Below are 23628 nucleotides of genomic sequence, written 5' to 3' on the forward strand. Positions count from 1 at the left end.
ATGTCTTTAAAACACATTAAAAATACAGACTTCTGAATATATCCTCCTTTTTTTAAAATTAATAATTACATCTTACATCTTTACATTACATTGCATTAGGAATTGATTGTGTGTGTGCGTGTGTGGTTGTCTGAGAGTGAGAATTTATTTTTCACACCAAATTGTTGATGCCCCCCGGGCGCCCCCTGGCGCCCCCCACTTTGAAAACCACCACTCTGGTCTCTGCATATTCATTTATATATTTATTGTCCTATTACTTTCGTGAGAGAAAAAAAGAGAGGCTGGAGAGGGAATGATGAATGAAAATTGTGATAAGAGGAACTAATTTTAGTGATAAGGGAACCTAACTTTTCTGGCAGATGGTCCACAACATTAAATGTAACTATAAATTATTAAAAAGCATGTCATTCATGTCATTTATGAATGAGTTTTTAAAAATACGATCGTTGGTGTAATTGTTGTGGTGTAAGAGGAATGAAAGATTTTGGGACGTACTGTTACTGGAAAATAATAAACTTTTGGGTGGTAACAGTAAATTACAATGCTTCATGTGACGTGATAAATAACTAGACTGAACTAATGTGCGAGTGTATATTTTTGTTGCTGTATTTACATTTATCTTGAAGCCAGTTATGTTTTTTTGCCTTGAGCATTAGGATGCAAATTTTTACCAAATCATCAGCCTGATATTCCAAATCGACCTTTGGCTTTTAACTGATTTTTAGTCTCAATCCCTGTGTTCACATACCATACTACAGCACACAAAGCGGTTGCACTTTATAAGCTATAAGACCTAGTACTTCATAAAGCTGTTTATAGTCTCGAATCTGACAGTCAAGTGCTGTATTATGTTTCGACCAAGCTAGTTATTCCCTGTGCTTTGTTTTCTGTTATCAGGAAAGCTAATATTTACTCAGTTCCAGTCACACCAATGGGTTCTTTTCAGCACTAAAACAATTACACACACACACAATTTGCAATAGTGCCCAGAGAGGTTGACTGAGCATAAAATGTTGTGGTTATATGTTAATAATAATTTGATCTTTTTTCTCTGAATGAGCTCTTTCCAATTGACGAAATACCAAATTAAAGGTAGCAGGATAGTATGTGTGTGTGTGTGTGTGTGTGTGTGTGTGTGTGTGTGTAAGTATAGAAACAGTATCGCATATCACATTAACACACAACACATGATGAGATGTGTGCAGTATATGTATTTCTGAAATACTCAAACCAGCCCATCTGGTACCAGCAACCATGCCATGGCTAAAAATCACAGAGATCACCCCCCCCCCCCACACACACACATAATTTTTTGCACTGTGCTTCTGCCACATTGCTGGCTGATTGGATAATTGCATAAATGAGCAGGTGTTCCTAATAAAGTGGACAGTGAGTGTATGTTTAAACCATGTTTAATCATGATAGAGCGGTTCTCAAAGTGGGGTCTGTGATGTGTAGTAAGGTGTTCTGCACTTTTATTAACTAGTGAATTACAGTGGTATTGATCATGTTAACAACTTGAATATATCTGCAATTTTAATAAAAATAAGGAAAAGTGTTGATGTGAAATATGATTACAAGTCTACATTTTAGCACATGTTTGAACCTGGTTTGGCTCCTGTGGGTAGAAAGTTCAGGAATTAAAAGCTCTCATGGCTTCACTGGCTAAATAAATATGATGCTGCATATCTGACTAATGTGTTTAATATTTGTTGAGTTATACACTGATCAGCCATACCATTAAAACCACCTGGCTGATATTGTATAGGTCCCCTTTACGCCACCAAAACAGCTCTGACCCATCGTGGGGTCTCCATGGATCAGCTTTTTTGTCCAGCACATCCCAATGATGCTTGATCAGATTGAGATCTGGGGAATTTGGAGTTCAGGCCAACACCCTGGACTCATTGTCATGTTCCTCAAACCATTCCTGAACAATTTTTAGTGTAGCAGGGTGCATTATCCTGCTAAAAGAGGCCACTGCCATTACGCAATACCGTTGCCACGACTTGGTCTGCAACAATGTTTAGGTATTTGAAATGTATCAAAGTAACAACCACATGAATGCTAAGACCCAAGAGCAGCTCAGATCCTTACTCTTGCCCATTTTTCCTGCTTCCCACACACCAACTTTGGAAACTGCGGTTCACTTGCTGACTAATATATCCGTGCCAGTGTAATGAGACAATAAATGTTATTCACTTCACCTGTCAGTGGTTTTAATGTTATGGTTATTTCGTGTACTTTTCAAATTACTCTTTGCTAGGATCATAAAGAGGTCTGTTACAGACCTTTGGAATTAAATCATAACTCTGGCCACTAGAGGGTGCTAGAAATAAAACTTTGCACAACTGCAACAAACCGGGTTCCATTACACAAAGTACCATTTAATAATGTACATTGAGATTCACCAAACGAAATCAAGCTCAGTTACCTCGACAATTGATCCTATAAAATTAACCTGCAAAATGACAGGTGTAGAAGAGTAATCCTGGACCTGCTTGCTGTATATATGCGTGTTTAAACAGCGTCGGAAATGTTTTAACTGCTGGTAAACGTAAAGTTGTAAATCAGTTAACCCAGGGTAAAATTAACTCGACTCAAATATAGTTAGCTAATCCATAATTCCTGCTTCTTGAGACAAGACCCTGAACACTGCGTGTTACTGTGCAGTAAACACCGTTTAAGAGTTTAAACTGTATCTCAAATAAAGTGAAAATGAAAACACTTTGGTCCACCCTCTCAGCATTAAGGCAGATTTTCTGAACGATAGTATTCTTCCAGTGACGTGTCTTGAACGAGCCGACTCTTTGAGCCGACTCTTTGAGATATATCATCAAATAGGTCCTGTGGATCCTCACCGAAAATTAATCTGCATTTACGGATGCCGTGCAACTGCAAACATATTCATTAACGCAATATTAATACCACAGCGAGTAATGTATTATGTTAGCTAATGTCAGCAAATATATAGCAATATGTATTTTCTTGCCGAGTATAACGCTTTTTTGCTTGTCAAAATAGCATTACAGTCAAAGACCAAGAACGTTTCCTGGTTCTAGGTTAAACAAACTTTGCTAAACTTCAAAAGTCACAAAATGGTGAACTAAACACAGCCTAAATTCACATCATTTATCTTCTGTCTTTTCATCGACTCATGCCATCATCATCATCATCGAGAGACCACACCACGCTCGTTTGTTTACAACGTAAGTCGCGCGCGTACGTCGTTACGTCGACAAAACACCTCGGAGGACGACTTAACGTAATGACGTCACGCGCCTACTCCGCAGCAGGCAACAGAGAGAGTTGAACGATGGCTGCTTAGTGTAGCTCTCAGAGCGACCTTTTGCGCTTTGTTTTTTTTTTGTTTGGGTTGATTTTGTGGGGATATATCGTCGAAAGAACTGCACATAGCGGATCGTAAGTGAAAAGGACAGCTCTCAGGTGAGTGTGATCGAGCAGGCTGTTTGTGTGTAAGGCCTCCTCGGCCTGTTTGACGGGGTTCCGCCCTCCTCTGAACCACAACAAAAATACAAGGCTGCGTCTAAACCCGCATACTTACCCTATATACCAACCTCGCATACTAACCCCGTACACTTACCCCGCACTAACTCTAAACCCTGTCTCACTCTGCAGGTTTTCCGCACATGCTACTTAGTATGCTAGTATGCGTGTTCAGAGACTGAGTTAGCCGTGACAACCGGCGGATGTAGCTAACTTTAAAAAAAAGAAAGAAGCTAAATCCAGTGTTTTGATTATGTAAAGAAATAAAACGGATAAGCTACAGGGATTAAAATAACTTTTAAACAGAAATAAAGAGAATGTAATCTCTGTGCACTTTGTTTAGATATCCTCAGGCGGTGGTGCTTTAGTGTTAGTCGGCTAGCAGGACAGTTCACAACCCGCCTGCCAAGGACACACACACACAGTGCCAAAACAAAACAGACTGCCTTTTCCTTCTATCAGTCTGAGCCACATTTTACAGCACGATACTCGTTTCTTTATCTGTAGCTGCAGCTTCTGCCCATGGGCGTGGCAGCAGGGGTGGCACAGAGGGGCAAGTTGCTACTGTCTGAAACGCTGATTCCATCCCTTAAAGGAGAAAGCCACCCTGAATCACATTAAATACGATTATACTGAAACATTTGTGATGTGTTTAGTGATTGTGGTGCTGATGTGTTTTCTTGATTTCTGTGAGAAGTCGGCGGTTGTGTGCCACTCTTACGTCACAGGGGGACATTGGTAATCAGTTACAGTAGTGTTTAGTAGGAGATCCAAAATTTCAAACATAAGAGTCAGATTTCACATTTCGCTCCTAAAATAACAAAAGCACAAGAGCGTCTTTTCTTTCTCTCTTTCTCACACACACACCATTTTCCAAGAATGTTAAATGTCATATTAATCAATCCCTTCAGGATTTCGTGATCACATTCAACGAAAGTACAACATTCAGAGAGGCTTGCAGTTTTTCAAAATGGCCGTAGTTTTGTGCCGGGACCTGTCGTGTGACGTCACCACGACACGCATCCAGTCGAAGCCCTCTTCGATTCACGTGCGTCGAACATGAGTACAGTTAAAAGGTCTGATTTACCAACAAACATCACTGCGTAAGACAATCCCATGCAATTGCAATTTTGGCAATCCGAGTAGTTTTCCGCAAAACAAAACGCACAAAAAACTCCCAAGTTTCATCGCAAATTTAGAAAAAAAAAGCAGCAGGAAAATCGAGCATTTTCAGTCGTAGCGATCACCAAAAAAACCTTCTGACTTCATCACTGAGAACTCAAATGCCCTACAGACAGCAAATGTTGTACCCAAAGTCCCAGAATTCATTGTAGATTTATGATGCGGTTGTGCGGAGTTACACCAGAGGCGCAGCTCGGCTAGTTAGTGATCTGTGAGATGACGAGTGCTGTGAAGGTGATGACGGTATTGGTATAAAAGTTGAAGCTTTGGAAACCGACCTGTTTGAGCTGAGTGTACAGATAAGGTGGTGAGGGAGCTGGACAGGCTGAAGGACTAAAGTGCCGCTGCATCAGTCTCTTTAGGTGGAGATTACTGGCAGCACAGTCAGCATTGTAGGTAATGCAGGAAACTGCTAACCAAAGTGAAAAAGACTAACACATCAATGAAAGAAATTTTTTTTACAAACTAAATCTTGGACACGTTGCTAATTATTAAAGTTAATATGCAAACCGTTCAAGTGGATTTCCTTAAAATGTGACCTCGAATCTCATCTCTGAGAGGCGGAGTACTGCTGTTCAAGTCATGAAAATTTAAGAATCTACCCTCAAAAACCCCCCAGATATCTTGTGCAGCTTGCCTCTTTTGCCAGCCCATGTGTAAAAACCTGAACACAGCCCTGTTTCTGCCTGCAACACTAGAAGAGCACGCTTTTCTTACAGTTATGTGTTATTCTACAGATTCCTTACTGTTTGTAAATGACTTGGCTGTGGTGATTTATTAAGGTCACATTTTTGCAAATTTGGATGTGACTGTATTTCAGACTGTGGGCTTTCAATCATATGTTAAATCCTAGTTTCAAAACAAAACACAACCTTGTTCTCATTGACAAGATGAGACAAGAATAACTATGTGAATCAATTACCAAAAGGCAGCTATTCAAACCTGCTTGAAAGCGTCTGTTTATCTGCATCTCACCATACCATGTGGTGTTTAAGGACCACTCAGCAAGGTTTGTCCAATTTAGTTCAATTTCACATGTATTGCACTTTTTAACAGACATTTTCATAAAGCACACACTAATCTAGATCTAATTTTGGATCTCTAATTGCATGTCAGAGAGGGGGGAAAAAGGGGGAAAACTCCCTGAGATGACATGAAGAATAAACCTTGAGAGGAACAAGATTCAGAAAGGAACCCATCCATCACCAGTGTGTTGAAAGGAAGTTCAGAATGAGCATCATAGTCACTATAATTACAGTGTCCAGGTGAGATTATCCACTCAAGCAAAGGTAAGACTTGCGCATAAATTGCTTTAGGGATCATCCACAGCAGCAGAAGATGAATCACAAGTGCTGAATTAGAGCATCAGGAGTAATCAGAGGAACCACAGTAGTAGGAGCGTGTCAGAATCTGGATCCAGCATAATATCGGGCAGCAAGAGAACACGTACAACATGTACATCTGATGAGAGAGAGAGAACAGATTATTAGTAAGTTCTGATCATACAGTGGTTCAAAAGGGTGTATGTTGTGTACAGAGTGCAAGGCAGGACTTTAGCTTTGAATGAGGCAGATTATTTCACATAGGGCGGGTCTTTGTGCCACGGTGGCCTTCAGACTACAGGCTACGTCCACGTTAATCCGGATAAATTTGCAAACGCAAATCTTTTTCTCTCCGTTTTGGCCTTCCGTCCACACTGAGACGGCGTTTTTTTTTTCTTTTCTTTTTCTTTTTTGTCCAGCAAAAACGGAGCTTTTCGAAAATGCTCTCCCAAGTGGAAAAATTAGAAAATGCGGTTTTCTAGTGTTGACTGAGAAAACGGGAGATGTTCAAAAACGATGACGTACCCTTCAACTCAAACAAGATGGTGGACGATGTTGTACTGCAGTTGTTGTATCCAGTTTTGATGGCTTTGTTAAAGATAAATGTCACTTTGTATAACCTTCAGATTGCATTTCTAAATAAACGGCTGATGGAAACGACGCAGATCAAAGCAGCAGCAGTGCTAAAGCGGCAAAGGAACAGTGCAGCAAGCAATATCTGACTCTGAAATAAATAAGCAAATAAAATAAAAAACCCCAAATAAATAAACAGAAAGCGACAAATTCCGACACCGTCGCCACTCTGTGGCTTGCTCAGTTGGGATAAATTCGCACCTTTAATATCTGTATACCATGTTGATATTTCTGTAAAGCTGCTTTGAGACAATGTCTATTGTAAAAAGCGCTATACAGATAAAATTGAATTGAATTGAATTGAAATTCAAAGGATTGGTGTGAATAATTGTGCAGACCAATCCTATGGCGCAGGATTAAATTTATTTATTTTATATATATATATATATATATATATATATATATATATATATATATTTTAATTCCCCACTCACAACTTTAGTTCCTACTTGCAATGGGAACGGTTTACTGTTTGATGCACAAAAAAGTAAGAAGAAATTGTAACCGTGGTTTCATTTAGTCTTATCCTGTTATATGCAACCCTCTCCTTAAATGTGTATAAAGGCATTTGGAAGGAAGTAGCACAGAATTGCTGCCTGTGGTGAGTGTACATAGCTAGTACAGTTTGCTTGCTTTGCTAATCTGCCAATGCTGGTAGTCCCAAGCCTAGCATCCATCCATCCATCTGTGCTGCTTATCCTACACAGGGTTATGGCGAGCCTGGAGCCTCTCCCAGGGAACTCGGGGCACAAGGTGGGGGACACCCTTGGACCGGGTTCCATCCCATTGCAGGGCACAATCACACACTACGGGCAATTTGGAAATGCCATTCAGCCTATAATGCATGTCTATGGACCGGGGAAGGAAACTGGAGTACCCATAGGAAACCCCCGGAGTATGGGGAGAACATGCAAACTCTGCACTCAGGGTGGAGGTGGAATTTGAATTTCTAATTTAAAAACTTTTGTATGTGATCTGTTTATGAAGTAGGATTTTTTGTTTTTGGCAGCATACAGAATATCAAACTGTCACTGATGGGTTAATTATCATCCAGGCCAGACTTTTATCACACTTCAGCACTAATGCGAGAGTCATATGATCCTGTTGGTTAAAGCCCTCCTCTGTATTATGAGCACTCGCACGCTAAACCGACTGCCTCTCTGGACGGCGTTTTATAAATCAACAGTCTGTGATCTGTGTTTGTGGTTGCGGCAGCCATTTTATTTCTGGAAGGGAATATTACAAGGTGAGGCTTGTTTTTAAAGTCTTTTTCGCAGCATATCTGTTTTGTGCGATTGTAATACCAAGGTGTTGCTTTATGAGATGTAGATGCTTGTGTATTATTTTTTTCCATCTAAACACACTCCCTGCGCAGAGTAACCCTTTATTATTGTGTAACACATTGAATTAGACGTGCTCGGTTTGTCTGATGATGAGTCGAGGATGGAGCTTTATTAGTGGAAGTCCAGGTTCAAAGGTCATGGGTCAATGTTATATGGTCATCGTGGTTCAGTTAGAGGAAGTCATGCTCTGCAGGAATTCCTCGTCATGTGTCGTGTGTTTGTGTCATGCACTATTGGTGCTAATCAAGGCCAGTTTGAGTGTTTGAATCAGCAGTGGTCACCGGAAAGACTGCGGCTTTTCTGATTGGCTGTTCAGTGCACAAGAAGAGAAACGGAAACGAGCAAAAAATACTCAACAAGGCAACTTCTGCTTTAGGTAGCTCTATTTTTGTTTTAGTGAAATGGTTTTAGTTTTGAGCCGTGCATTTGAGATGAAAACAACAGTTGTATCATATATGCTAGACCTCTGGTACACCATAGACAGGCAACTATTTCAATATGTGAGTATAGTAGTAAGCCAGGGATGTCCAATCTTATCCACAAAGGGCCTGTGTGGGTGCAGGTTTTCATTCCAACCAAGCAGGAACCACGCCTGATTCCACCTGGTTAATCAGTTGATCTTTGCTTTCAATAGACTCAGGTGTGGCTCCTGCTTGGTTGGAATGAAAACCTGCACCCATGCCGGCCCTTTCCGGATAAGATTGGACACTCCTGTAGTAATCAATCTGGGATAATCTGTGAATGCTTCTAATTTCTTTCATTTCACTTCACTCTTTCCTTTCCTCGTTTCTGAGAGTGCAGTGAATGAAAACAAGGACAGGAGGAATTGAGGACGAGTGTACTTGCTGTGTTTTAGGGAGGAGGGAGGAAACCAGAGGAAACCCACATGGACACAGGGAGAATATGTGCAACTCCACACCGACAGTAACCCAAAATCAACATCAAACTGGGATCCTGGACTCGCTGCACCACCATTTTAGTCTGTATAAGATTTTACTAGGACTTCTCATAGGTGCAGATCATTGGTGCAAATTCAGGCACATCAAAAGTTTTTATTTGTGCTGTTGTGGCTTAGTGGTTAGCACATAGGTTTACCTCATACACTACAACAAAAATGACTTCTGCATACGAAACACTTGTGTGTCTTCGCCCTAGATGCTTCCTCTGTTCTTGTTTACTCTCAGTGGATTTTAAGAACCGGAACCTTCTTAAAGATGGTGGATTCTTGGAGGTATCAATCTGAGTGTTGGAAAATCGCACTCTGGTCTTCTTGTTGGGACAACTCGGCACAGAAGACATGATGTGATTATCTTGGGCGGTTCTTGTTTGGTGAATCATGGCACTAAGACAGTAACGATGATTTGGGACTGTTCATCAGGGTCTCCGCTATCCAACGTATTGAGATTTCTGCAGCTCCACCAGCGGGAACGGTTGTGTTTTCCCAGCCGTGTGTGCATGCGAGGTCTACTACACGTGCATGTCTGATGTTGACATTATCTCCTCTGGGACTCACCTGGAATCTCACATCAGATCAGATAACGTTCAGCCCAGCAGGTCTGCTCCAGGGTCAGTCGTTTCCCACTGCAGTGCTACAGCAAAACACTTGGGTCTCTTGTAGTTTTAAGGCAGGGACAAGATACATAAGGTATATGAAGTGCTTCTTGAGTGAACACACCACACGGGTGCAAAATCTCTTCGGCCTTAGTAGCTTGATTGTATTTTTTTCAGTCTGCTTGATATAGTTGGACTCTGTGGCAGAATGTAGCTGTGTATAAAGTGCTTGAGGCTGCCTTCATTTGTATGGAGACAAATAAAGCAAATTGGAGCATGGGAACACTGACATGATACTTTGGAAGGTGTGTCTCACAGACGCAGTGTTATGAATAAAGTTCTGATATGCACACATGATCAATTCTTTAGCTAACCCGCTGAGAGAGATAAAGTTGCCTAAAAAGTAGCTAACGTAATATAATATCATATGCTGAGCCAGTGCATTAATACAGACTTAAGGGAAATGAATGAGTTTATGGTTATTTATACTCTTCTGACAAAGTTTGTGCCCTCAACAAAAAGTCAGCAAATCATTTGGCAAAAATCTTTGGCTGTGAGATTTCTTGTTCTGTCCTTGCATCGCAGGTTCAAGGTATTATTTGCAACCACTCTTGATTTTGCCCGCATTCTTCAGTATTTCCACGTACGCCACTGACGTTAGTGCTGACGGTATGATTTGTCTTATCAAATAACTTGTATTCTCCTTTCTGTTTTTTCTACTCGAATATTCAACAGTTGAATGTTTTAAATAACTCGTTGCCTTTGGGTAATAATGGTGTGAGTCTTTTTCATAAATCGTTCCTTATCACGAACCAGCGTTATTATGGAAATAGTATGCTGATCCAATAGCAGTGTAGTTTCTCTTCACATGGATTTTTATCAGCTAGGAATAAAGGATAGTGCTACTGGGTTTAGTGATTTCCACCACAACCTCTAGCTGAACAGGACTTCTTTTTAAAGAAAAAGGTAATAGTAAGGATGTGCCCTGCGATGGATTGGTACACTGTCCAGGGTGTACCCCGATGCTCCCTGGGATAGGCTCCAGGTTCCTATGACCCTGAAAAGGATAAGTGGTATAGAAGATGATGTATGGTTGGTAATAGGAATAGGGAAGATGTGATGTGCAGTAGTAGCTCAGTGGTTAAGACTTTGGACTGCTGCTCGGAAGGTCGTGAGTTCAAATCCCAGCACTGACACTGTTGGGCCCTTGAGCAAGGTGCTTAATGTTGTACAAATGCCAAATGTAAACGGGATACGGCTGTGACGCCATGTATTGTATTCGTATAACAGCACAGTCCGAACCATGCTGCACTGCTTAAACCACAGTGATTTGCCAACAATTATAATTTTTGACTTCTTAACAAAAGTCACATAACGATTTTTAAAGGTTTATATTTAATGTTGTGAAACCTGCAAGACAAGTTAGTTCCTCGTAACACTTACATTATAACAACGCGGAACAGCATCTCCTTTTATTTCTTTGAGACAAAAGACACAGCTTGTCAGTAGGGATGCACCGAATGTTCGGCAACCGATATAAGTGAGAAGGCCGAATAAATTTGACCGAACAATGACATGTTTGATGACGCGAACAAATAGCCTAATAACCAGAGTGAGACGCACGAAGCGGTACTTGCATTAATCATGTCAGCAGTGTGGAAGCATTTTAAAGTGTCAGAGAAAGATGTAAGAATGGCCGTTAAAGAAGTAGGCATATGTCTAGGACAATTATTCATTTGTTGTGGGTCCATCCACTTTTTTGCACTCTTGTCAATGCACTTTTTAGTTGTAGGCTACAGAGTGTTCCATTCTTTCAGCAGTCAGTTATAGTCCTAACATCGGCTATTCAAGGGGGGCTCAAAGATGACCACATCACAATATTTGTATTTTACTAATTTATTTATTTAAAGTTATATTGTACCTTGTTGGTAGCCTATGCCTGCTGGAATGAAAAAAAAAAAAGTTCCATATTTCGAAATTGTAGTTTTTGTAATTGATTTTTTCTTTGAAAAGCAAGACCCAATAGTAAAAAGCACATTTTGAGTTTAATTTATGAAATGGTGAAAAAAATGGCAAAATAAATGGAAAAAACGGCCTTCGGCCAAGTTTTTCATTGTGTTCGACTTCGGCCAAGAATTTTCATTTCGGTGCATCCCTACTTTTCAGTTTACAGAGAAGCCAGAAAGCATAAACTCCCCTGTCCTGAAGACTTTCTTTCCCATGCTGGGAAACCTTACACACTTCCCTGACTGTTTCAAAGCACTGATACCTGAGACGTCGTCCATAAATCTTTCATAAATGCCTCCTACCGATAAGCTTCACCACCACATGTTTTTTTTGTGTGTGTGTAAAACACCACCATATTTCTTTTAAAATCTTTATTACTAGGCTTAGATTCCGTAGCATGTCTACCATACAAGTCCCTGTGTATGCGTTATCCAATGTTTACAAACAAGTCTATTAATATAAATCTACCGTTCATGTTAACCGACTGACCAATCAGATTTGAGAATTCAGCCATGCTGAGGTATAAGGATAATTATTCCATGAACCTAAGTGCAGAATGTGTAAATCCTGGTTAGCTTTTTATATAGATTGTGTAATGACCACATTTGAAGTTCCTGCTCTGCCATGTCTAGACTTTCTCTAATCTACATCTTTCTCCATTGATGATTTTTCTTTTTGTGTGTTTCAGTGCTGACGAATATTCACGAGATTGAGATCCGGCAGAGAGACTCTCTGGAGAGCAACGCCTCTTCTCCAAACCCCTACTCCCTCATAGGGGCTATGGTGAGTGTGTACTCTATACAGGCTCCTTATGTTGAATCAGGATGATGTGTTAATACGTATGGATCTTAAGGAAAACAGTGCGTATCTTTACATGTGCGTACATTTCAGGGTGAAGAGGAGCAGCCCAGCCCGGAGGCTGGCAGTCCGGATGTGGAAAAGGAACATCTGCAGGCAAGATAACGTCTGCAAGCAGATGTACACTCGCCATCCACTTTAATAGGAACAACTGTGTACAGAAACGGAAACTGTTGCCCTCCTGGGATTTTCAAACACAACAGTCCCTAGAGTTTATAAAGAAATTTTACAGCGGCAGTTTCTGAAATCTTTCACCAAAGACCATGCCACGGTTAAAGACACCGAGATCACGTGTTTTCCCCATTCATGTTTCATGTGAACGTTAACTGAAGCTCTTGACCTGTATCTGCATGATTGTGTGCATTGTAACTGCTGCCACATGATTGTCTGTTTTGGAATCAGCAGGTATACAGGTGTTCCTATTAAAGTGGACGGCGAGTGTAAATACACATGTTTATCTTTCTGAACATTCTCTTTTAATCATTGTATGCGGTTGTGTGATGGGGGTGTGTGTGTGTGTAGGTCCCGTTCCCGGTGCTGCACGGCGAGTGTGTGGAGTATGTGGAAAACACAGATGAGGTCGTCATCGCCTTGTCTAGCTACCGCCTTCACATCAGATTCAAAGACAACATTGTAAACGTGAGTCTCTCTTTCAAAAGCCTTTGTTCTGTTCATGTCTGTGGTTTTTGTTTTAGCGGACTGCTAAATGTGTGGGAAAGACGGAGCACGTTTTTATTTTTTTTGGTTTATTTTGTACGTTTTGAAAGGCACCAGGCAGATGGTGCGAAAACGGCATTCATCAGACAGATACGTCTCTATAAAAGCCTGCAAATCCATTCCCATTGAGTCTGTCATGTCGAAATGTATGTGACCTTTATACTGATTTCCTCTTCTAGCTCACATTCTTCTCTTACCGCTCTCCATCCCTGTCACACTCTCTCAGGTCCCCCTGCAGCTGATCGAGAGTGTGGAGTGTCGAGATTTGACTCAGCTTCACCTCACCTGTAAGGACTGCAAGATTGTCAGGTGTGTATTAGTGCCTTCCGCCATTCATATTTTAATATTAAGAACATTACAACCCTCAATTGCATTTCTGCAATCGAGTTATACCATGTGTAGCTACAAATTTTACTAAATAGATTGTTCGTGCTGTATTTTGCAGCCTATACCGATAATCTGTAAACAGCACACGGGCACATGGTGCTACAGGCTGTAACCCAGTACCGTTCTGGAGCTTGTAACTTCTTGATACTTCGATCCATAACCAAGTGTAAAGTGACCACCAATACAGATACTGGTGCACATTATATTTACTAAGACAATGCAATGAAGGATGCGCGTCATGCCCTGCATACTTGACCTATGATTCATGTTGTTCTGGTATCAAAGTGCTGATCTAGTTTAGATGTTGATATGACCTTTTAACTGTCGCATAAACAAACACACCATTTTACAAAAGGTATAAAACATAACCTAAATATGAACTTTCTCTTCTTTGTTCATGATAGTTACATGTGATGTGTTGTCCTACATGTGCAAGATTATACGTAGTGATTTGTTATGATGAATTTGAAGAATTTAAGAAAGTTGCCTAACATTGTATAGATTGTGTTTAAAGTAGTAGGCATATAATAGGTCTAGAGCTACTTAAAAACTAAATTCGTTTGTGAATTAAAGCTAGAGAGTTTTATGAGAATTTTGTGCCCTTAAAATAGTCACTGGCTAAAAACCCCTTGCTGTAAGTGTTGATGAATGGTTATTTGGTTAACAGCTAGGAGAGCAAGATAAAGGGCATGTTTAATATGGTGTAATCGAGTATCAGTTTTGTGGCAATTTTCTTTAAGTAGGGTGACTTTTTAAATATTATTAGTTGAGTATTGCAAGAATTAAAACTAGACATCATTGAGGTAAAATATTTATTCGTGTGTATATTATTAACACTCGGGTCATGCTGTACAATGGAAACTGAGCGTTACACGTTATAGATGAATGATTAAACGATTCAAAAAGTATATAATTTTGCATTGAGAGTTCATTGTTTGGTTATTTATTCAGAAACTCTCAGAACTCGAAAAGGTTCACAAACTTTCAAGCACTACTATAGCTTTAGAGTCTTTTGGTAAGAAGTTTGACCGGAAATTCAGTGCTCATGTGCACAGACAATCGATCAATATACTCCGTGCGTCTTGGGTTAGCTGACGTCTGTTTTATACTCGGATTCAGTATTCGTTTTAACGGAGCATTGAATATATATTTCAGATTTTTTTTTAGACTTTGGGATTGTACTTGCTGGTTAATGTTCAGTCATGTCTCTAAAGGTTTTGTGTGTGGTGTCTAGAATGAACCTGAACACTGTTCTGTCTGTCCTCAGGTGTGAGTTCAGCTCGTCAGAGCAGGCTCAGGACTGGCTGCGGCGTCTCACTTCAGCTCTACACCCTCCCACTCGCCTCGACGAGCTCTTCGCCTTCGCCTTCCACACCTGCAGCGCCAGCGTACCAGCTGAGCGAGACCTGCATGATGAGATTTGCCACGCTGGTACAGGTTACACAACACATCAGCTCACACACGCTTATATAATTACACAGATTTACAGGACTTTAGACTGATTTCTCTCACTTTGGGTTATTGGGAGGAAATCCACGTAGGGAATCGCTGCATTATTGAAAGAGTTTAGTCTGGATTTACAGCACTAATTTGGGAAGTTGACCCTTGTTGGTTCTTTGAGGTTTTTTTTTTTTTTGTGATGTCCTCCAGGAGAACACGTGAGGAACCGATTTAAGTACGAAGTGTTCAGGATGGGCTTCGACACCCACAGTGCCTGGAGAATCTCTGACATTAACAACAATTACAGGTGACTCACTTTCTCATTCAAAAGGTCACTATTTCAATGGAGAGGTTTGTATAAGGAGAAAAAACATTCTTACTTTAAAGATTCGGCATCATTGCACAAAATGTCAATATGTCTGAAGGATTATGCATGAAATTATTATTATTATTATTATTATTTTTTTTTTTTTCCTCAATAATTCACAGTTCCAACATTCTTACGGCAAAATAAACTGCTGTAAAAATCATTTTCAATTAAACTGGAACTGTAGTGACAACAAAGGTTTAGCATTCAAATGTAAGTGAGCCTCTAATGTTACAGCGGCACATACAGAGAAAATTTTAGCAGCAGCTATTCACGTAAAGCGCAGAAGGTTGTCACTTTGTTGAGAAATCTCAAAGAGGTGATCGTTACTTTTTAATAAAATTGACGTCTAGGAAGATATTGCATTTCTGAGGATAAAGAAAACACTTTTCCACTCGTATTCATGCAGGAATAATTCGCACACGCAAAACTTAAATGACTTTCTATTGTGTATACATTCTCACTACAAAGGGTACAGCATGATCACATTATAGATCCTATGTAGCGCACTGCAAACCCTCTGTTTCTTGGGATTCAGCCACAGAAAAAGATTGACTATTATAATAAGATCCTGTTGGAAGTGGTTGACTACTCTCTTTTAGACACAATACTTCGACACAAGACGTTGTTTAGCCAAAAGGTTTAAGAAGCATGTTTAAAGTTATGATAGGCAAAATGTGATGTTGGACATTCAAATGGTTTAATTTGAATATGTAAATATCATGAACACCTGAATAGTATTTGAACAGTGACCTCATACCGAAGCCCTAACAAAAACACAATAAGCCAAGATAAAAATGCTATTGTAAAAGTTTTAAAACCATAACAGGGGTTACATCAGAGATGCATAAAGAATGGATTTATAATCTCATGATGTCTTCAAATGAAATGAAATGGAATCATGAGGTGTCTAGAGATTTCCACCACTAATGGAGAGGTTATAAATGATACTATATATAAACAAAATATATGTTTAACTAGGGAGATTTCTTGTACGTGTTGTATTATGTGTGTCTTGAATGTGTTTCTCTCTCCAGACTCTGTGCCAGTTACCCTGAGAAGGTTTTGGTGCCGAGCTGGGTCACAGACACAGAGCTAGAGAACGTGGCGGCATTCCGATCCTGGAAGAGAATTCCAGCTGTTGTTTATAGGTGTGTGTTGATCATTTGAAACCTTTATTTATTTCTTTTATCACCGCAGAGATGACTTCAGTTCCTGCATTTTATACTGAATTTCATTTTGCCCTAGACATCAGAGCACGGGCGCTGTGATTGGTCGGTGTGGGCAACCTGAGGTGAGCTGGTGGGGTTGGCGGAATGCAGATGATGAGAACTTGGTGCAGTCCATCGCTAAGGCCTGTGGCATGGACCGTGCAGCTGTTAAACATCTGAGCAACGGCTCCTGTGTCCACAACAGTTCAGGTGCGTGTAGGAGCTGCTTTCTTATCACTAATTTGATCGATGTTTGGTTGCTGTTGAACTCTGGCTGACTTTCTCTGGTATGTCTTAGATCCTGACATAACCAATGGCAATGAGGAAGAGGAGCCAACTACCCCACCTCCTCAAAAGCTACTGATATTGGATGCCAGGTCATACGCTGCTGCCGTGGCCAATCGGGCCAAAGGAGGTGGCTGCGAATGCCCAGGTACACACGCCTATTTGTGTTTTGTGTACTGCTATTACTGCACGATAACATAGACTGTATATGAGAGTTCACTGGCGGACATATGGACGGGATAAAGTGAAACTCAACCTGGCGAGTGTTTTACGCAAGTCCTGCCCCTTAATAAAAAAAGAGCAAACTACCAACATAAGCTGGAGGAAATCCAGTTTTATTGACATGCGCAGATAGAGGGCACCGCTGTCTCTGAGACAGTTCCTTACGTTATCCTGACGCATTATCAGAAAATTATTACAGAGTAAATTTGGTTTAATGGTAATTAGCTACATGGAATTATTCTTGAAAATAGTCCAGACTATGAGCTCCTTATTTCATAACATATTCATTTAAAGGCAGCACTCTGGCTAAATACTTATGTTAAACTTCAGGAAAGCTAACTAGAAAGCCAAGCTGCAGGGTGAATCCTAAATTCTCACAGACTTGACAAGTTTCAATCATTTTGTGTAGGAGCTCCTTATTTTAACACTGGTATGAGTTATTACTCAGAAATATGCCAAAAGAGCTGTCCCCCCCCCCCCCCCCCCCTTTCTTTAGTAAACTAAAAGCGGAACCAGTCAACAATTATTGACAATTACATAGGTGTTTTGAACTCTAATATTAACTGACACCCTCTGGAAGCCCCGCCCCTTCCCCTTATCACACAAAATTTCCCCGCACTGAACAGCACTTTCACTTTCTGTCAAGGTAAATGGAGAATGTTTTGCGTTCATTAATGTGAAATACAATCGATCAATCTGTTTGATAGTTAACATCACTATACAGGTGCAGCTCAAAAATTTGTTATATTGTGGAAAAGTTACTTTTTTTCCTGTATATGAAAGATCCACTTTTTGAATTAATTTACAGGAAAAAAAAACAACACTTTTCCACGATATTCACATTTTTTTTTAGGTGTACCTGTATATCAGTAATAAATCAAAAGCATAGTATGTGTTTGTTTCACTGTTTACTCCCTCCACCTTCATCAGGACTAAACCTCTTCAGGGTTGAAATGCTCTGCTGTTGGCCATGTATTGCACTACACATAATATAAAAGCCATTATGATTTGCCCTATGTAGTGCACATTTGTGGGAAGCCATTTGGGATTTGGCTTAACATGTGGTCTGAGGAACACCGTTACCATAGAAGCAGTCGTAAACGAGGTTGGTGTCGTCAGCATTGTTCTGGGAATACATGTGTGGTAGCTGGAGCATCTTCAAATCCTTGTTTGAATCATTAGCTTGGTTCAGGTCGAGCAGACAGGAGGACTGACTTTACTATACAGACTTTCACAATATTCTGTACTTCATTAACATTTTATGTTCTGAATCAGAGTTTATTTCAAAGGTGAACTATGAGAACGATTCTACTCCGATCTGTTTTGTGCAGAGTACTATCCAAACTGTGAGGTGATGTTCATGGGTATGGCCAACATCCACTCCATCAGGAGGAGCTTCCAGTGCCTAAGGGCTCTCTGTGCACAAGTGCCAGATCCTGCCAAGTGAGTGTGCTGCCTTCACTTTCCTACAGCTTTAAAACAAAAACCACAAGAGCTGGAATACACTCGGGTGAATGCATGCAAACAGATTGCATAGTTTGAATGCTGTTTGATTTTATTATTATTGTTTTTTTTTTCATATTTGCAAGAAATCAACAACTGAATACATTTATTCACACAGAAGTCAGTGCTTAAAATTCAAACGTGATTGAATAATAATTATTTGAAGTAATACAAATTCCACATTCCCTGTGTAATACAGTTGCTTCTCTAAACACTTTTTATATTTATCATTTTAGAAATGTGCCACATTTTGTAGTCTACACAAAATAAACCATAATACTGAAGTAGGGAAAAATCAATATATGTCGCAAGATTATTTACAAATGGAAAATTTGTGATTGTGTAGGTTTTCACACCTGTTGTCATCAAAAGTCACATAAATAGTTTAATGGAGTCAACTTGTGTGCAATTAGTGTCACATGAACGTAATATACCTACACCAGAGTTTGTTAGAGCTATGAAAGTAAGTCTGGGACAAAATTCTGGAAAGGATCAAGCAGGATATGGTCATTTATTGATAAATGGAATGAATATGGTACAACTACTGCTGTGTGAAAGAAGGCCATCCACCAGAAGTCAGAGAAGCAGCCACTTGTAGACTGATGACACAAAATCCCAATTACAGACCCAGGTTGAAACACTACAAAATGTGGAAAAGTTCAAGGTTGGTGAATACTTACGTAACCCGCTGTGTGTATAAATCTTTCTTTTGTTTCTTTCCTACCTCTCTGTCTCTTTCAGTTGGCTGTCTGCTCTAGAAGGCACTAAATGGCTGCAGCATCTTTCTCTGCTGCTGAAGGCGTCTCTGTTAGTAGTGAACGCTGTGGATCGGGACAGCAGGCCCGTCCTGGTGCACTGTTCTGATGGCTGGGACCGCACGCCGCAGATAGTGGCTCTGTCCAAACTGCTGCTTGACCCCTACTACAGAACTGTGGAGGTGAGGAGACACACACACACATGGTTAGACAGAAATCTTAACACAGATCCTAGACATGTCTCATGCTTTCTTATGTACTTTTGCTCTTTTTAATCATGTAATTAATTAGATGTATATCCGTCATCCAGCTACTACACACTAGACCATGTTAAATGATCATTTGAACCTTGCAGAGAGGTAACCTATTGAAATAAGCCTTTAAGAGCCTTCGGGGGTGTGGACGAATTCCTGGCATTTTTTCCATTCATGGTGTGCTGTAACATACTTTCGTGTCTCTTCTTGCCCAGCTCTATAGTTGGGGAAAGTTGTTTTTGTAGTGGCTAAACAGTTTCACTCAATACCTCATTAAACCACTAAACATTATACGTGTAGTTGAATTAATTGCTTATGTTTTAATGACCAAGAAACTACCTGTTAGCATCTCTACATCTAAAAACGCCAGACTATGTGAATATACAATACGCAAATGCCTTCATGTATTTTCCGCCCTGACAGATAGCCGGCTTGACGTGCCGGTATAACATCACTGATAGACACGAGTGGAATTTCAGTATCTGAGTCTCAATCATTCATCTAAGAGGAGTTGGCTGTTTTAAAAATAATGTTTTTGTTCATAGTGGTGCTACCTCATTCCAGGTAACACACGTGTGATAAGTTAGTTAGTTACAGTTACATGTATATAGCACTTCTCTAGACACTCGAGCCTTTACATAGTATGGGGCGGGGAGGGATCCCCTCAACCACCACTAGTGTGTATGATCCACCCGGATGATGTGACAGCAGCAGGAGTGCCCAGCACACACCAGCTTTTAGTGGAGAGGAGAGAGTGATGTAGCCAAATCAGGAATGGGGATTATTAGGGGGCCATGATAGAGAAAGGCCTATGGGGGAATTTCGCCAGGACATCGGGGTTATACCCTACTCTATAAGGTTTCCTTGACAACACAATATTGAAGAGACACACCACAAGCTCCTTAAATATATTTCCACCTTATAGACTTGGTGCTCATTAGTAAACAAACTCGGTGACTCTGTGTTTTCTTTAATCTCTGTAGGGTTTCCAAGTTTTGGTGGAAACTGAGTGGCTGGATTTCGGACATAAGTTTGCGGACCGCTGTGGACATGGGGAAAATGCCGAGGACGTGAACGAACGCTGTCCCGTCTTCCTGCAGTGGCTGGACTGCGTACACCAGCTGCAGAGGCAGTTTCCCTGCTCTTTTCAGTTCAACGAGGCCTTTCTGGTACCAGGCGCCACCTACTGTTCCAACTATGCACTGCACCAGGCACCTAATTCAGGAGCAGATTATTTACTTAACATTTAATAAAATAAAGCATTTACTCAAATGGATTTTCTTTCTGAAGATACTGGAAGTAGCAGTTGTTACTTGGCACTAACTGTCGGTGTGTGTTATTCAGGTGAAGCTGGTGCAGCACACCTACTCGTGTCTGTTCGGGACATTCCTGTGCAACAGCGGGAAAGAGCGAGAGGAGCGAGGTGTACTAGAGAACACCTGCTCCGTCTGGTCTCTGCTTCAGCCGTCTAACAGAACCTTCCACAACATCCTGTACTCGCCGCACTCGGAGACGGTACTGCGTCTGCTCTGCATTTCTACCTGTTTTGCTGCGTGTTAGTGGGTGTATTCATACGATGGCTCTGCTCAGTGGTGGACAGCATACATGAGTCACACCTGTAGAACATTTTAAATACATAGCATTCAGCAAAAATAACAACATAGCTAACAGATTAACACTCGCAAAACTGTTGCACGTCTGGGCAGGGGATTGTGGAGAGTAGGCCTACACAATGCTTTGAGGCTGTTTTTGTTTTCTGTGTTGCGTGTCATATGAACATAAGGATCATAGTCATTGTGATCAAAAAAGGTTTGAAACCTGTTAACTCTTGTTCTTGCATGACTAAAGAGTTCTGTTCTTTCAGTAGTCATACTTAAGTCCTATTTCCATAGATTAGAGATATATTTTTATCCTAGCCCTGTCTCTGCTGTTGTACATCCCCATATTTATGCTTTGTGATGAAAAACCAGTCACCAAGATTGAACTTCCCCTGGCTGTTGACCCTACAAACCTCTTCACTAAAAACTTAAATGAGCACTACACCTACACAGTTTATTTATTTGCTGTACTAACTCGCATTATTTCCCATGTAACACTAAGTCTAACAGTATTCTTAGACCATGACGTATTTGTGCTCTTGTGAGGAAATTTTTTTTTTCGACAGAGATTTCAATGCACTATTGTAAGTCGTTCTGTATGAGACCGTCTCCTAAATGCTATAAATGGAAAGCCACAAAAAAAAAAAAAAAAACAAGTATAGACCAGTCAGTAATTGCACAGTTTGTTTTGCACTCCTCCTCAACATCAGGGTCTGTTTTTGTCCCCATATTCAACAACACCTCCAAATCACCTTCTTGCAGAGAGAGAGAGAGAGTTGAGGCATGATTTCTCCTCTTCTCTTCTCCTCTCCGCACTTTTTGAACTGACTCCTGGCCAGGGCTGGCTGTAGCATCACTAGGAATTAAACTGGTATCTCATCAATAAGGCACAGTCTAAGAATTGACCTTTTATGGAAATGCACTAATCTGATCTGCTGTCGAACTGCTGACCATGTTGGAGATGTTGACTAGTTCCTTTTGGTGTATGTAGAAATTCTACAGTGATCTTGAGCTTACGGTGGCCGTTTGAAAAGCAAAAGGAGCGTGCGGGCGCTCTAACCCGTCCACATTTTGTCTGTTTGGTCCGTGCCCTGGCAGGTGCTACACCCGGTTTGCCATGTGAGGAACCTAATGCTGTGGAGTGCAGTCTACCTTCCTAATTCTGCCCCCTCCTTGCTTTGTGAGGAGTCCTGTGCTTCTTATTCCACTGCTTCAGCCTCACCTGAGGACACGCCTCCTGGCAGGTAAGTGCACCAGTAGCTCAGTAATCTCTTTCTTGTTATTTTGTTATTTTTGCTCTACTATTCTACTATTGCAGGATCTGAAAAGTCCTGAATCCACTCATCATACATATTGCCCTTCTTGAGTAGAGACCGGTGTAAGCAGGATAAACACAAAATATCTCGTAAAGGGATGGAGGACCGTTACAGAAAATAAAAATATATGTGTCCTCAGTTTCTTACCACTCCGGTCATCTGGTTTTAACACTTCTACTCTGATTGATGCGTTTCAGCATTTGGAGTCCATCATTATATTAACCCTCTTACCCCTAAGTTCCCACAGTATTATGTCCCATAACCCTGTATTCCCCAGAGAAACAGCACGCCAACCCTGAGTTCCTGGGCCAAAATCAACATTTTAATTTGAACATTTTTAGGCCTTGAAACAACTTATAATAATAATAATAATAATAATAATAATAATAATAATAATAATTTGTGTAATATTACTTTGAAAATGAAGCAGTTCAGTGTTTTTACTAAACTTAGAGCACAATTCTTAACTAGAGAATTTACGAAAAAATGCTTGCTAAAATCCTTCTACTCATTTAGAAGTACCATACGAGCATCAGCATGGTCAATGCCTTTATAGATAATAAATAAATAAATAAATGCATTTTAGCGCCAAAAGCCAAGTTTCTGGTGATAATCAGACCAGCAGGTAGTGTTTTCACGAATGCACAGAGATGGTCCCGTTATGACTGCAGACCCCTGCAGTGTCAGTCGCACTGGTTGATGCTGAAGATGAAGACGGATCAGGGTCTGAATCAGGAGAGTTTGCGTCTCTATCAGTTTCGGTTTCAACATCGCCTGAACTTTCACTGCTGTCACTATCTAGAATCCTCGCTCTCGCCTGTGTAACTGTGTATGTTTTCTCTTTTTTTCACTGTTTTAGATGTACCTGTGTTCACTGTAGGTGTAACTTTAGCTGGAACACGATTAGCTTTTCGCTTTGGCATTTTTAGTTCACTTCTACTATTACACCAATATTCACGCTTGGATCAGCTTCATCGTAATGCCGGCGTAATAACGTAATCACGTCGTGACGTCATCAACCTTCCGGGTCAAAAAATAATAATTAAATAAGTAAGGAATCGTAGCAGAGTAATGCCGGTACACCGGCCTTACGGGATAACGTTTACACTGTAAATCCTCTATATCGGCCTTACGGGGGTTTGGCATAGACGACCAAGCCAGTATTTCGTC

At 40.6% G+C, this 23628-nt stretch overlaps 1 protein-coding gene across 5 annotated transcripts in view; it reads left to right on the plus strand.

Annotated features, from left to right (window-relative positions):
* Positions 1 to 3265: 3265 nt before the first annotated feature.
* The window catches only part of LOC108260270 (myotubularin-related protein 3), a 29207-nt gene continuing 8844 nt past the window's right edge, over positions 3266 to 23628 (plus strand). Inside the window, exons 1-16 of one of the 5 annotated variants that reach the window (XM_017460404.3) lie at positions 3266 to 3447; positions 5806 to 5954; positions 12234 to 12328; positions 12437 to 12499; positions 12926 to 13042; positions 13347 to 13429; positions 14775 to 14944; positions 15158 to 15254; positions 16352 to 16465; positions 16563 to 16735; positions 16824 to 16958; positions 18364 to 18475; positions 19277 to 19472; positions 20528 to 20713; positions 20889 to 21059; positions 22241 to 22386. In XM_017460404.3, coding sequence (XP_017315893.1) covers positions 12326 to 12328; positions 12437 to 12499; positions 12926 to 13042; positions 13347 to 13429; positions 14775 to 14944; positions 15158 to 15254; positions 16352 to 16465; positions 16563 to 16735; positions 16824 to 16958; positions 18364 to 18475; positions 19277 to 19472; positions 20528 to 20713; positions 20889 to 21059; positions 22241 to 22386 — 1766 coding nt within the window. In that variant the 5' untranslated portion in view covers positions 3266 to 3447; positions 5806 to 5954; positions 12234 to 12325. Of the gene's footprint in view, positions 3448 to 5805; positions 5955 to 7757; positions 7891 to 9218; positions 10208 to 12233; positions 12329 to 12436; positions 12500 to 12925; positions 13043 to 13346; positions 13430 to 14774; positions 14945 to 15157; positions 15255 to 16351; positions 16466 to 16562; positions 16736 to 16823; positions 16959 to 18363; positions 18476 to 19276; positions 19473 to 20527; positions 20714 to 20888; positions 21060 to 22240; positions 22387 to 23628 lie in introns of those variants that run through there. The other 4 variants (XM_017460403.3, XM_017460402.3, XM_047151895.2 and 1 more) reach the window with 4 other exon arrangements.

This window comes from Ictalurus punctatus, chromosome 28 (assembly GCF_001660625.3).
Source record: "Ictalurus punctatus breed USDA103 chromosome 28, Coco_2.0, whole genome shotgun sequence".
NCBI classification, from domain to species: domain Eukaryota; kingdom Metazoa; phylum Chordata; class Actinopteri; order Siluriformes; family Ictaluridae; genus Ictalurus; species Ictalurus punctatus.